The 14,512-nt window shown below is 46.2% G+C and overlaps 2 protein-coding genes across 2 annotated transcripts; one reads left to right on the forward strand and one right to left on the reverse strand.

Annotated features, from left to right (window-relative positions):
- The first annotated feature begins 798 nt into the window (after positions 1–798).
- LOC101786044 (chitinase 2) lies at positions 799–1,985 on the forward strand. The gene has a single exon (XM_004983131.4). The coding sequence runs from the start codon at positions 865–867 to the stop codon at positions 1,795–1,797; it is 933 nt and encodes a 310-aa protein (XP_004983188.1). The 5' UTR covers positions 799–864; the 3' UTR covers positions 1,798–1,985.
- Positions 1,986–7,458: 5,473 nt separating this feature from the next.
- Positions 7,459–12,804, reverse strand: LOC101786446 (3-ketoacyl-CoA synthase 11). Its single transcript, XM_004983132.3, has 2 exons — positions 11,827–12,804; positions 7,459–8,571 (listed from the first exon to the last, which is right to left on the reverse strand). The coding sequence occupies exons 1-2, from the start codon at positions 12,580–12,582 to the stop codon at positions 7,735–7,737; spliced, it is 1,593 nt and encodes a 530-aa protein (XP_004983189.1). The 5' UTR covers positions 12,583–12,804; the 3' UTR covers positions 7,459–7,734.
- Positions 12,805–14,512: the final 1,708 nt, after the last annotated feature.

The following is a 14,512-nucleotide window of genomic DNA, read 5'->3' on the forward strand; positions in this document are numbered from 1 at the left end:
GCACTATTTGTCTCAATAATGCTGTCATGTCCTTTTCAATGTATGTCTTCCCATGTGCAGTCAAAGTTGGTAGCCTGAAGCCAGAATATCCATCCAAATACTCTTATATATTGGTTCATGCATGGGTAATCCTTTGAACCAGTCTAGCATAGCAGCTGTCCATTCATTTTCTCCTGTCACTGTAACTAATAATAGCAGAGAAAGCGAAGGTTTAGCCCCACATGGCCACATCCACGAAAATGACTAAATCAAACCTTTTCCTTGGTACCTTTGCTAAAATACAAGCAAAGATAGTGATGGATGTATTATATGATCTCTGAAGTCAACTGAAACTGGGTTATGTACCTAGCCGCTGACCGTATCTTCTGGATGTGGCCCAGCAAGATTTGGCCTGGCTACCGTGGGCACCTATCCAAACTGGATAGCCCTTAGTCATTTTTCTGAGCTGTTGCCAGATCTTTTAAACGTCAAGTCCAAGAGACTTCTTCGTTACCAACTGCAAGATTTGTTTGCAAGCCATGCAGGTTGGAAGATCAAAACAGCAGCGCTCACCTAACATTTACACCACAGAAGCTTCCATAGTTCCATGGTGTTTGTTTCTCTTCATCCATTGACTGCCTGTGTATGCGCAAATCAAGGGTCAGCGGTTGAGTTTCACTTTCAGTTCCCTCCAATCCAGAAGTTGACATCCCTGGCCTCGTCTCCTACATTTCAGACTTGAGAGAAGGAATAGTCCATTCAACGTTCAACACCATTTATTTTCTGTTTGAAAAAGTAAGTGCACTAATCTCCATTGGCGTTCGTTTGCCGGCCGCAACACATATTATAAATACATGCTTTTGCAACTGCACCTCCAACCAACACATGTTAAAAATGGCCTCCTCAAAGCTCCTCGCAGTAGTTTTTCTCTCTTCTCTTCTAGCCCTCCACGCCCCAATGACCACCACCGCAGCAAACTCCAACCTCTTCCGGGACTACATCGGTGCCATCTTCAATGGCGTCAAGTTCACCGACGTGCCCATCAACCCCAAGGTCCGGTTCGACTTCATCCTCGCCTTCGTCATCGACTACACCACCGCCACGGAGCCGCCGACTCCGACCAACGGCCAGTTCAACATCTTCTGGCAGAACACGGTCCTGACCGCCTCCGACGTCGCCTCCATCAAGCAGAGCAACCCCAACGTGAGGGTCGCCGTCAGCCTCGGCGGCGCCACCGTGAACAACCGGCCGGTGTTCTTCAACATCACCTCCGTCGACTCCTGGGTCAAGAACGCCGTCTCCTCCCTCACCAAGATCGTCCAGGAGTACAACCTCGACGGCATCGACATCGACTACGAGCAGTTCCAGGTCGACCCGGCCACCTTCGCCGAGTGCGTCGGCCGCCTGGTGACGACGCTCAAGAGCAACGGGGTGATCAAGATGGCGTCCATCGCCCCGTTCGACAACGCCGACGTGCAGCGCCATTACCAGGCCCTGTGGAACAGCTACGGGAGCGTCATCGACTACATCAACTTCCAGTTCTACGCGTACAGCGCGAGCACAACGGAGGCGCAGTATGTGAGCCACTTCGACAACCAGATTGCCAACTACCCAGGAGGCAACATCCTCGCCAGCTTCACCACGGCGCCGACGACGACATCGGTGCCGATTAACACGTCGTTAAACGCCTGCCAGACTCTGCAGTCGCAGGGGAAGCTCTACGGTATCTTCATCTGGGCTGCAGATCATTCCAGGAGCCAAGGGTTCAGATACGACACACAAGCACAGGCACTGCTAGCCAACGCCCCCAGTTACTAGTTACCTTACCTTCATTGTGTTTCAGTTTGATTTTTCATCTGGGGCAATAATGCAGAATAAATAAAGTGTCGTAGATTGATATTGTTGGAGCAAGAATAAAATTTCGATTGTAATGCATCTATACCTGCAGCCGATTCTTCGTTGAGTTTATTATGTGCTATTGAAATTGTCCAATCTGTGGTATTCAATTCAAATATTCTAAGAGATAAACTGTTCAATTCTAGTTTGCCACTTGCCAGGCCGGTCTGTATTTTTGCATGTTTGTCAGGCTGCCCATTTTGTTCAGAACGTACGCTCATTCATGTTGAACATTTTAGGTGGTTCATTTGATTTTTAAGCCCTTTAGTTTGCTTTGAGATTCATTTGTTCTTGCCAGGTCCAAACTGGTTTTGAGGTTTAAATTCAAAAGCTGATAGTATTATTTTGCACCATGCGATTATCCATTCGTGTTCTTTTTTTATTTGGTTGAATTTGTCCTCTTCTTCAGTAGCCATGGTGTCCTTTTGTTAGAGGCTGCACCGTAATGCAGTGCCTTCATTGGTGACTTTCTCTAGCACTTGTGTTTTTCAATGTTATGTTCCATCTTTCTGGGTGCGGTGGATGTTGAAGTTTTCTTCTTCTGGGAGATGACTGCCCTTTTGAAGCTGCTGGGTTTGTTTCCTAGGGGTTATAGCTCCCGTCACATTGGATGTTTGATACTAATTAGAAATATTAAATATAGATTAATTACAAAGCTAATTGGTTCGCGAGACAAATCTATTAAGCCTAATTAATCCATGATTTGATAATATGGTGCTACAGTAACCATTTGCTAATGATAGATTAATTAGGCTTCTGCAATTAATTTTATAATTAGCTCATGTTTAGTCCTCCTAACATCCAAACATTCGATGTGACAAGGGCTAAACTTTAGCCTAAGGATCCAAACACGCCCTTAGTACGACTAGCAAATATGCCTGTGCGTTGCAACGAGAGAGGAAAAAAATCCTCACACACTCCTTGCCCAATAAACATGGCTCAAAACTAATTAATTATGACTCCCATCCAGAAACAAAATCATTTAAGAGTTAATTTTTGTACATTTTTATCCGGTAGTATTCTCACTTAAAGAATTCACGTGTGGAGGAGTAGCAGGAGTTGGCGGCGGCCATGATGGACGTCCTTGTGCAGCCTAGACCTTGTTGCTGCCTTGTGTTGGATTAAAGAGCTCGCCAATCGATCCATGTCTTCTTTAGTTCGAAACTTTTCCCTCTCCGGTTACGAGACGCGCGCAACAGCAGCGTATATTTAGCTGGCGGGGTAGTGGGTGCGTGCTCGAGTGGAACTCAGCCAGCCGCGCTAGGGGGAAGGGCACATGCCCGGGTGGGATTCAATCGGCCGCACAGTGCCCAGGAGTCAAGGAAACCGCATAGTGGGAGGGGGCAAGGATGTGTAAGTCACCCAAGAGACGACCAAGTAGGTGAGATTAGTTGGATCAAACAAAAAAATTAAGACCTTAGGCGTAAAGAACCTATGGGCTGGCGAAACGAACCGGCCCAACTGGAAGGGTGCACGGTGCGCCAGGGCAGCTGCTGTCCTGGATGCACCAACCTATCTAAAGGGGAGGGGCATGTGCACCCTTGCCTTCTAACGACCAGGCTGTCCACCATCTTATTACCTTGAGAAGTTTTAATTTGGTTTAGGAACTTAAGAACTTGGTTTGTTTAGGAAAAGTTGAGATAGAGTTAGGAAATATTTGAAAGGAATTTGAGTTGCAAGGTGGATCCAATCTTTAAAGATTACATCCTTATCTTAGGAATCTTAGGAGTCAAGTCACGAGTGGATATGAAACCCGAGGCAAATAACCGATTTGGGATCAAGCAAGGAATAGATGTTTCCCTCACCCGCTTCGGCTACAACCTTTGGATCCTTCCCCCAACCAACCAGCATTTGACATTAGCTTTCGGCTCCCTCCAACTTGTGTATATAAAGATAAAATAATTGGTGCCTAATAAGTATCTTGACATTCTCTTTAGCAAAAGAGAAACTATGATTAAGACTATCCCTTGAATATCCAAAAACTTTCATGAATGATCATGTATGTAGTATACATGAAGTTAAAAGAAACATATAAAAAATCAATTTCAAGTCCATCTTCGATATCAAGATACAAAACACGTAAGTTGTACTGTTAATGCATGAAAAATAATACTAAATTAAATTTTATCTATCTAGATATATGTAGAAAAATTCTAAAATTGAACCTTCAGCTTATTCAAATTTATGTGTACTAATGACAAACACTTGTTAAAGAGCAATGGAGACATTAATTACAAACCTTGTTGAATTTACTAAGGTCGGTCTCAATGCACAGTTTCATTGCACTACTAACAAGAGTGCAAACTTGGTAACTGTGCTTGCTGGGTTTTATGTGGATGAACTTCTCTCTCATTTCATGAAACTCCATCCTCTCTCTCCTTATAAAGATCTTGCCAAATTAGCAAAATTGTTGATGTGGCATAGAAATTAATATAGATGAAACTCTCTATGAAACTCCCACTAAGACTAGCCTAATGAGATGGGATGGAAGCATCAAACACTTTGCAAGTATATATTTGGGCAGTAGGAAGCATGTCATTTTCTCTTTACGCATTTGTTGACACATACTACCTCTATTTCTATTTTTTTTCACCGTTGACTTTTCATCATGATGTTTGATCATTCTATTATTAAAAAATTAGTGTAAATATGCAAAAATGTAAGTAAATGTAAGTCATGCTTAAGTATCTTTAATGGTAAAATTGGCCACAACAAAAAAAATTGAATAAGATGAGTAGTGAAACATTATGTCCAAAATTCAACTATGATACATATTTAGAAATGGATAGAGTAGTATATTTAGGAGGTATCGATGGCCCCATTCGTTTGCATTTCTAGTCCACGCTTCACCACTAAGAGCTGTATTGCCTTTCTATTGCATTATTACTTATTGTATGCTAGGTCCACAGCTAGCTCCCCCATCGTTGCATTGTTCTCCAGGGCTCCTGGCGGACGCGTGTTCATCGCAACTCGCAAGCATATAGCGGCGACAAGGGAGCCAGTATACTATTCCTCTTCCTTCTTCTTCCTTCCTTCCTTCTAACAGCAACGCACCAGGCCACCTCTACTGTCGCTGGCCTCCACCACCACCTGCGGCTGGCAACAACCTCACCGTGGTGCCGCTTTGCCCACCTCCCGCCCCCACCGCCAGCACTGCCCACCAGGATTCTGTTGGGATACGAGGTAGGCTACACTAGCGCAAATCAAAATTTTCTACCGCGTAAATCAGGAAAACTGCCGTATAAGGATCACGGGATTACCACTCGATGCACTGGTGCGGAAGATGTAGATTCGCGTCGATGCAGCGAAGTCGATCAGCGTACTCGTACGTAGTCGATCATGTCGACGTCCAGCAGCTCCTCAGCAGCTCGTCCACGTGCAGCAAGATCTCCCTCGTGCCGCGGCTCGTCGGAGGGCTCGTCGTGGCTCGTCCAAGTGCTGCAGGCGCAACACCTCCAAGGTATCCACACGTGCAGGGAGGAAGCGTCGCAAGCCGGACTGCTAGATCCGTGAGTTGCTACAGGCGAGGGCGTGGGAGGCGCGGCAGATGAGTTTCGCCAAAAAGGTGTAAACCCTAGGGCGTCCCCACCCCTCTATTTATAGAGGTTCCTAACGGGCCTCTGGGTCCGAGGCCCATTAGTACTTCTAAACCTAATCCAACTCGGATCACATCCGAATTGGGCTTCCAGCCCCTTAAGTGTGTGACACTATGGGTTTGGATACGTATAGACATGGCCCGAGTACTCCTACTCGGCCCAATAGTCAGTAGCGGCCTCTAGCAAGACGTGCCAACTCCTATATGCACACGAAGATCATATCAAACGAACCATCACAACATTATATACATGCTATTCCCTTTGCCTCACGATATTTGGTCTAGCTTCAAGCCGACCGCTCTTTCTCGATCCTGTGATTCGGAATCCCTTTGTAGGTTAACTATTAACCGTATGTAGCATGGCCATGCATTTTCGGATCCGATCACTCGAGGGGCCCAGAGATATCACTCTCAATCAGAGAGGGGCAAATCCCATCTTGATTGTCCATGTCTCATAGCATGCTTCTTGACAAATCCGAAAGCTACCTTTATAACTACCCTGTTACGGTGTAGCGTTTGATAGCCCCTAAGTAAGTCGATCCACATCTTGAATACATACGACAATCTCAGGTCTAAGGACAAAGCGTATATGTTGTTTAAAGAGAGAACTACTTCTCGTGTTGGGTCAGTCCTAGCACATGTCTCCACATGTGCCCACATTATTAGTTCAACATCTCCATGTCCATGACTTGTGAAACATAGTCATCAACTAATACATATGCTAGTCTAATATTCATGTGTGTCCTCACATGAACTCCGAGTAGGGACAACTTTAGAATAACCATACAAGTAAAGAGTTTCACACACAATTCACATAATTGCAAATCAATTCAAGTAGCCTTTAATGGATATTCAAGGAACACAATATAAATCATGGATACAAATGGAATATCATCATCTCTATGATTGCCTCTAGGGCATACCTCCAACAGGCTCCTCCACCATTCGACCTCATCGCCTACAACCCGTGACCAAACACCGGACCTGCTGCCATCGGCGAGACGGCGACCACCTCTAAGCCCGCAAGCCATGGAAATCCCAAAACCCAGAAATCCAAATCGTATTGCTAATAACCATGATCCCCCTCCACCCAACCGCCGCTCGTGGCCTGCAGCTAGACTCACTGTCGTCCGCTCCCCCCTCCTCCCGGCGCAGTGGCCACCCCTTCCTCCCCTTCCCCAAGTTCTGCTGGGCGCTTCTAATTAGCGCACGCGCGCCAGGAGGGCTGCCAGCGCTCGATCTCCGACATCCCCCTCTGCTTCCCTCGAAGTTTCCATTTTTGGAAAAATTTAATTCCCGCAACTTTTCATTTTTGGAATACCATAATTAACTTATACACATAAGATGCATAACTTCACACTAACAACTTATGAGATAATTATTTAGCACAACTTTGGTGGTACTTATGCATACAATTCCTAAGGAATACGTTCGAATTTTCATTTTTACAAAATTATAACTTATGTACACGGTTTATAGGCAATTTTTTTTTCTAACACCAAATCACGTGATAAATTTTGTAGTAAAATTTTCATAATATACACAACTTATATGCATAACATTTGCTATAATATTTATAAGACTATTGTTAAACAACTTATACATGTCTTATACCGGTAGCAATATTTACTTTATTATAAATGGTCTGAAAAAATAATTGAATGAAAAAGTAGAAAAAGAAAAAGGAAAAGAAAATGAAAAAAAAAAAACGTGCCGCGTGCCGGCGCAGGCGCGTAGCAGGGGCGTTTGCCGCGGTGGACCCTCGCGGGACCTGGCCGCTCGCTGACTCCCGTCGTCGCGCCAGAAAGCGCGCTGGCGCGCGCGGGCAGGATCAGCTTCGCGAGTTCCGCTCCTCACGGCAGCGGTCCAAGCTTGAAGACGCAGATGCTGAGCAGTAAGCCAGTAACTCGTGGAGGAAAAGGCGCCACGTCTTTTATTCGCTGGCAACGATCGTTTGTTCTCCCACTCCAACAATTAAACACCAAGGATATAGCAAGATGGATTAATCGGAATTAATTTCATCGCAAGTTCATCAAGCTTTACATTACAAATCATTGCAAAATAGTAACCAAATCATCAAGCCCTAGCTAATACGCCCGGCACCGGTCCATCATCATCAAGCCCGGCAATATAATGACGGCGCTTCTGCTTCTTCTTCTTCCTTCTTGACCTCGACCTCGCTTAGATGACATGCACGCACGCATGCATGATCAGAAAGAAACCACGCACTACGCGCTCACGTATGCAATATATAATTAATTATTTTAGCCAGCAACGGCGGCAACCTTGTAGGTGACCCCATCGGGGAACGTGTATGCGGTCTCGTCGATGGGCGAGACCTTGGGCACTTGGATGGGGAGCACGTCGAGCTCCGGCGTCCACGGGTTGCCCTCCTCGCCTCCCTCCACCGTCCGGAGCGCCTTCCAGACGGCGCTGTTGCACTTGAACCCTGATCCGAATGCGATCTGCCACACCCGGTCTCCCTTCCGGATCCTCCCCTTGGCCTCGCTGTAGGCTAGCTCGTACCAGAGCGAGCTGCTGGAGGTGTTGCCGAAGCGGCAGAGCGTCATCCTGGAGGGCTCCATGTGCCATGCGCTGAGCTCGAGGTTCTTCTCTATGGTGTCCAGCACCGCCCTCCCGCCGGCGTGGATGCAGAAGTGCTCGAAGGCGAGCTTGAAGTCGGGGAGGTAGGCGCGGACCCTGGCGCGGAAGACGCGGTTGAGGACGACGGTGGCGAGGAAGCGGAGCTGCTCGGACATGGGGAGGACGAGGGGCCCCAGCGTGGTGATGTTGGTGCGGAGGGCCTCGCCGGCGACCACCATGAGCTCCTTGGAGAGGGAGACGCCGACGCACCCGGCGTCGTCCTCCTCCTGCGTCACGCAGCCGAAGCTCTGGTCGTGCGCGCCGCGGTGGGTGCGCACCGTGTGGATGAGCTGGTACTTGCCGCGGCGGCGGTCGGCGGCGCGGTTGGAGAGGAGGATGGCGGCGCCGCCGACGCGGAACAGCGTGTTGGTCACCAGCATGGGGCGGTTGTTGCCCATGTACGCGTTCAGGGTGATGTTCTCCGTGCTCACCACCAGCGCGTACGTGTCCGGGTGCACCTGCACATATGGTGGCAAATCGTCAACGTTATGGGTTGCTAGCAGCATGCATCAAGTTACACGTCGTGTCTTGTGTGTTGGTTGTGTACATGAACCTTACAATTAGCTCCCATTTCGCCATGGACGGTGCAGTACGGAGCATCAAATACATGGTGATATTCCTCTCTTTCGGTATACGGTAGGGGTGTTTGGATACTAGGGGCTAAACTTTAGCCCTGTCACATTGGATGTTCGATACTAATTAGGTGGACTAAACATAAGCTAATTACAAAACTAATTGCAGAACCCCTAGGCTAAATCGCGAGACGAATCTATTAAGCCTAATTAATCCATCATTAGCGAATGGTTACTGTAGCACCACATTGTCAAATCATGGACTAATTAGACTTAATAGATTTGTCTTGCGATTTAACTTAGAGGTTGTGTAATTAGTTTTGTAATTAATCTAAGTTTAATACACCTAATTAGTGTCAAAATATTTGTTGTGACGGGATTAAAATTTAACCCTCCTTCCAAACAGCTCCGTAGTTTGAATGGACGGACAGCCACTGTAACCAGTAGCCAAAATCGCCAGAGCACCTACACACTAGCTAGCAGTAGGTTTTGTATTGACCAGCCGGTCAGATCGGCCCAGCTATGTATCAGCCGTAGTAGCCTGTAGACATGAAGGGCCTGTCCCTTGTCAGACCATTTACTACGTACTAGCTCCTGGCCTCCTGCTACCGCCGAACTGATCATTTCACACTGTTGACTGATCGGATCCGGAGCTGATCATTAACTAATAACCGCGGTAAGAACAAAACTACATGCATGGTCATGCAGCAGGGGAGCAGGGCCATGTTCTTCCTGATCCAGCCCTTGACCGGCACAACTAATCTCCAAGACAGGAGAAATCTCTGTGATAGTCTGTACAATACGTGATGAAGGAAGGAGCTAGTAGGGCAGGCAGCGGCACATGGCTGTAAAAAACGCCATGTGCTCTCCGCCGTTCCAAGCATGTGTGCTGTTAAAGCTTTTACGCGGCGGACACTGTGGAGTGTACCGATTGACTCCACCCCACATGGAGGCACCAACAGGTATTTTCGGTACTGATTAATGTTTGGCATTATTTCGAGAATTTCTCCTGTGGTAAAAAAGGAACTGTCCAAATTTTACCACTGTACGTCTTCAGATTATGTATTTTTTTTCTTCCATGATATAAGTAATTTTCACAAGTTTTCATGAGTAAGTTACAAAGTTTTACGATGATTTTTCTATGAGAAAAAAAAGAAGTAGCGGTCAAAGTGGTATATAGGTTGAAGGCCCTGTATTGGTCCCAAACATTCGTACATACAGATAGGACGGCGGAAGTCACAATAACAACCCAATGGGCAAAGATTCTTATATTTAGATGGACACAACTAAGATTTGCTACTGAATGCCACAAATTATTTTCTTGTTGAAGTCTAAATTTTTGCTATATATTACTTTTAGTGTGTTAAGTCTTGACATTTGAGAATGGTACGTGTAGATTTGTATCAAAAGTCGTTTCCACAATAAGATTTTTTTATCTGTGTTAAAAGTACTCCCTCCGCCCATAAATATACGATGTTTAGAACAAACTAGTTAGTTTATGGACAGAGGGACGTTTAGGATAAGCTAGTTAGTTTATGGACGGAGTATATTATAAAAGAATTTTATTGTCAAAGCTATTTTGGGACCATGAGATGTCTAAAACATTACTCGTTTATCACAGGAGGGAGAACCTAGCTGTAACAAGGTGGAAAGAGCACACCAAAACTATATAAGTCCTATTTGGAACAACTTAAATCCAGCTTATGGTCAAAATAAGCTGAAACTAGAAGCCAAATAACTTGCTTTTTCAGCTTTTTTTGGTCGCGCTTCTCCCCACTACCTCCATTTGTAGTGAAACGCAGAAGCTGGTTCAAAGCCGCTTTTCAAAAAAAGCGCCTATTTTAATATTTATACACCTTATATAGGAAGCGCTTCTCCCGGCCACGGTTTCCAAACAGGACCATATAGACATGGAAATAAGAAGGAACCGGACCTATACTAGCTGCAAAGGGTAAACTGTGCGCATGCAATGCAGCTGAGCCTTTCTATTTAAATTTTGCAAGCCAGAGGCTGTTCTCTTGCGCTGAAGAGGGGAAACACTCAAGGGCATTGCTGCCATTGTCTGTGATCTCACGCGTTACTAGGCTGATCGTGGTCATCTACCCCATTTATGGGCTCAGAACAAGTAAAGGGACCCACTGCGATCAAAATCAGTGAGATGCCAAAACACTGTTGCACGCTGTGTGCTGTACAGTATATTTAGTTATGGAATGCATGAATCGCCATTTTTTGTCATCCCAATAAAATTAAGAATCTAGTAAATTTTCGTTTTCCTTGTATTTGGTAATTTTGGTTTATCTCATAGATTCTTTTTTTGACGTAGATTATCTCATAATTCATAGTTAAGCTTCAGCATGATGCATATTGTTAGATTTTCAATCTACTGCACCCCTGTATCAAAATATTTGTCGCTATTGAGATATTTGACTATTCGTCTTATTAAAACATATGCAAGTATTATTAGTTTTGTTTGTCCCTTACTTTACCATATTATAAGTTCTGACTTATATTTTGTATATTTATAATAAATTTTTGACTAAGATGAATGGTCAAATGATTCGTGGCCACAAATATTTGGATACATTTGTACAGCATCATCACATGCTCTCATTCATTCCATCCGAATCTGAATGCCGTACGTCCATGCTGGCCACTCATTGGTCACAAGTTATGGCCTCGGTTATCGTGCCCGGGTGCATGCACGCAAGGATCGTACTGTACAGCTAGCCATGATCAAGAATTTAAGACGGGTGCCAGAATTAAGACACAGCGTAATTCAGGGCCTGTTTTCTTCCACTTGCTAAACTTTAGCACCCGTCACATCGAATGTTTAGATACTAATTAGGAGTATTAAACGTAGACTATTTACAAAACCCATTACATAAGACGAATCTAAACGGCGAGACGAATCTATTAAGCCTAATTAGTCCATGATTTGACAATGTGTTGCTACAGTAAATATTTGCTAATGATGGATTAATTGGGCTTAATTAGGCTTAATAGATTCGTCTCGCCGTTTAGATTCCACTTATGTAATTGGTTTTGTAAATAGTCTACGTTTACTACTCCTAATTAGTATCTAAACATTCGATGTGACACGTGCTAAAAATAAGACACGGGAAGAAAACACCCCCTCAGTACCTGTAGCAGGCGCTTGGCGAGGTCGATGGCGATGATGCCGGCGCTACACCCCATGCCGCTGAGGTTGTGGCTGACGACGTCGTGCCGCATGCCGTAGCGGTTGGCGATGAGCGAGGTGAAGGACGGCGTGGTGCTGAGCAGGCTGGAGTTGAAGATGAGCACGCCGACGTCGGCGGCGCTCACGGCGGCGCGCCGGAGCACGTCCTCGACGACGCCGAAGATGACGGCGTGGGACTCCTCCCGCGCCGTGCGGAGGCACATGTCCACGGGCACGCTCACCAGTGACGACGGGAAGTGGGTCCGCTCCCCGAGCCCCGACCGCTCCAGCATCCGCTTCTGGAACGCCATGCTCTCGTCGCTGAACCGCCCGCACCGACCGAAGTGCGCGATCGTCTTGGCACGGGACGCCTCGTGGTGCTCGCCGGCGACGTACCCGGAGAGTTCGACGAGGTACACGGGCCGGGGGCGCGACACGGCGTACGCCCACGCCGCCACCGCCGCCGCCCAGCAGGCCACCGCCAGCGCCGGCGCGCTAACGCCCAGGGCGGCAAGCTCCCTCAGGAGGCCGTGCGCCAGCAGCTTGTTCGCCGGGGACGGCAGCGCCGCCGACAGCCGCGGGGCCGCGGCGACGAGCGCCGCGCCGGCGAGGAGGAGCGGGAGGTGGCCTATGAACCGGTGGTAGTGGTACACCATCTTGTTCTTATTGGCCCCCAGCGTCGTCGGCGGCGGCGCACCGAGCACCTCCCTACTACCCATTGTTATTATAAGGAGATCGAGGAATGAGAACCAAGCAAGACTGCCACCAGTACTACCTATAGCCAGCTAGCGAGCTTGCTTGCTCCAATGGCGAGGGATGGAGTGCGAGCAATGGCGGATTTATAGGCTTGGAGAATAAAGAACTCGAAGGAGGGGGTTAATGGCGAGCAGCAGCAGGTAGGTGATGGGGGGAAGGGCACTGCCAAGTTGCCAGCGCAATAAGTGCCGCCATGCGCGAGCAGCCATGTATGCAGAGCAGCGGCACTGCTCTCAGCGGCATGCAATGCATGGGTGTGTCTGTGTAAAAGCATATGTACCTTGCGCCATACCAATACCATTACCATGTGTATTGGCTCCTGATCCGTATTGCAATTGCGAGAAGGGAGGAAGAGGAGTAGGTGGCAGTGAATTGATTGTTCAGTGGGAAGTAGGGATTGGGATTGAATTCTTGTCCTCTCCTGGGTCACATCTTTTACACCACCACTGCTCAACTGCTGATCCAGTACGTGCTGCTGCAGCCAGCCTCCATGCTTCGTTGATTTATCTCTTCTTTTAATTTTTTCAGAGGGTTAAGCCATGCATGTTTTGTGCTTTGGGATCATGTGTTTTTCCTCTTGGTTTTACTGGTACCGCATAAGGTGATGCAGGCACGCACAGCAATGCAAAATTATTATATTGAACTGACAAATTCTTGCTCAGAGATAAGCACGTTTTAGTTTTGTACTAGGTTAAACTTATTTGTTGAGTAAATTTATAAAAAAATATATTAACATCTACAGTATCAGAAAGATATATTTTATGGTGGATTATTTAATGAATCTAGTTTGATATTATAATTCATAAATATAATGGTTGGTCAAAGTTAAAAAAATAAGGAACTACATTTTGAAAGGGTAAGCAAACATGCTGTTACTAACTTGTAACTTTGAACAATTAATGCGCGCTGTGGAAAATGACATTGGTGTGGAACAGATATATACGTACATGGACATTGCATTGATGTATGCACGGTCGAAAGCTCCGACGATCCAAATGGAATGCTGAAGGTAGTCTTGTTCAAGCTTAAGTTTCAGGCTTTGTGTGTTTTCACTTTTTCACGGCCGATGGATCTGAGTACAGTGTACTAGCCGGGTAGCACATGCGCTAAACCAGGCCTTCAATTGCATTGCAGACATTGTAGCCCCCATTGCTGAGCTTTTTCAGGGAGTGTGCTAGACGTGGGGATGGAGGAGCGTGACGCGAGAAGAGAATTGAAGCGTGTTTTAAGTATAAGTGAACGGTCCGTTTTTAACTGTCTGCTCTTCTCTTTGCCGAATGTACTATATGTTGTATTTGGAATAATTGGTTTCCAAGGTACGGGCGAAATGAAACGAGAAATAAATAATGCCAGCTTTCTCGTGCCCGTCGCGCGGTTGGACGAAGACATGCGATCTTAACCCGTCGAGGCCGGGTACTATTGATTATGCTCTTCTGTTGCTATTTAATTAGTGACCATACGCCGTAAGTCACCACTTACCATGTGCAATGTGATGGGCACAGTAGTGAGTTAGTGACTGCCACAACTGATCAAACAGTAACGTATACACCTGCTGAGTCACAGTATAGCATGCACAGATCAATCTCTCTCTCTCTCTCTCTCTCTCTCTCTCTCTCTCTGTACGTATATTATAATTACTGTACTGTATACCACGGTGCTGCTCTCTGCAGACAGAACTTGATAAGAGAAATAAATGTTTGCTCGCGTAAATTCAGGCCCCATTTGGAATAAACGAGGGAATTTTGTTGGATTCCTACCGGATTCGTATTCATTTCCTATAGGCGCTTTAATTTGTGTCAAGTACTAAAGTATTAGGATATTATAACGCTATATTGCGTATTCTCATGGAAATTCTCTACATCCTTAAATTACATGTTTAGGGCAAACTAATTA

This window comes from Setaria italica, chromosome IX, assembly GCF_000263155.2.
Source record: "Setaria italica strain Yugu1 chromosome IX, Setaria_italica_v2.0, whole genome shotgun sequence".
In the NCBI taxonomy this organism is placed as follows: domain Eukaryota; kingdom Viridiplantae; phylum Streptophyta; class Magnoliopsida; order Poales; family Poaceae; genus Setaria; species Setaria italica.

Coding starts and splice junctions, on each gene's coding strand:
- LOC101786044 (XM_004983131.4), top strand. CDS start 865: ATGTTAAAAATGGCCTCCTCAAAGCTCCTCGCAGTAGTTTTTCTCTCT.
- LOC101786446 (XM_004983132.3), bottom strand. CDS start 12,582: ATGGGTAGTAGGGAGGTGCTCGGTGCGCCGCCGCCGACGACGCTGGGG. Junction 8,572..11,826: donor TCGCCAAGCGCCTGCTACAG/GTACTGAGGGGG, acceptor CCATATGTGCAG/GTGCACCCGGACACGTACGC.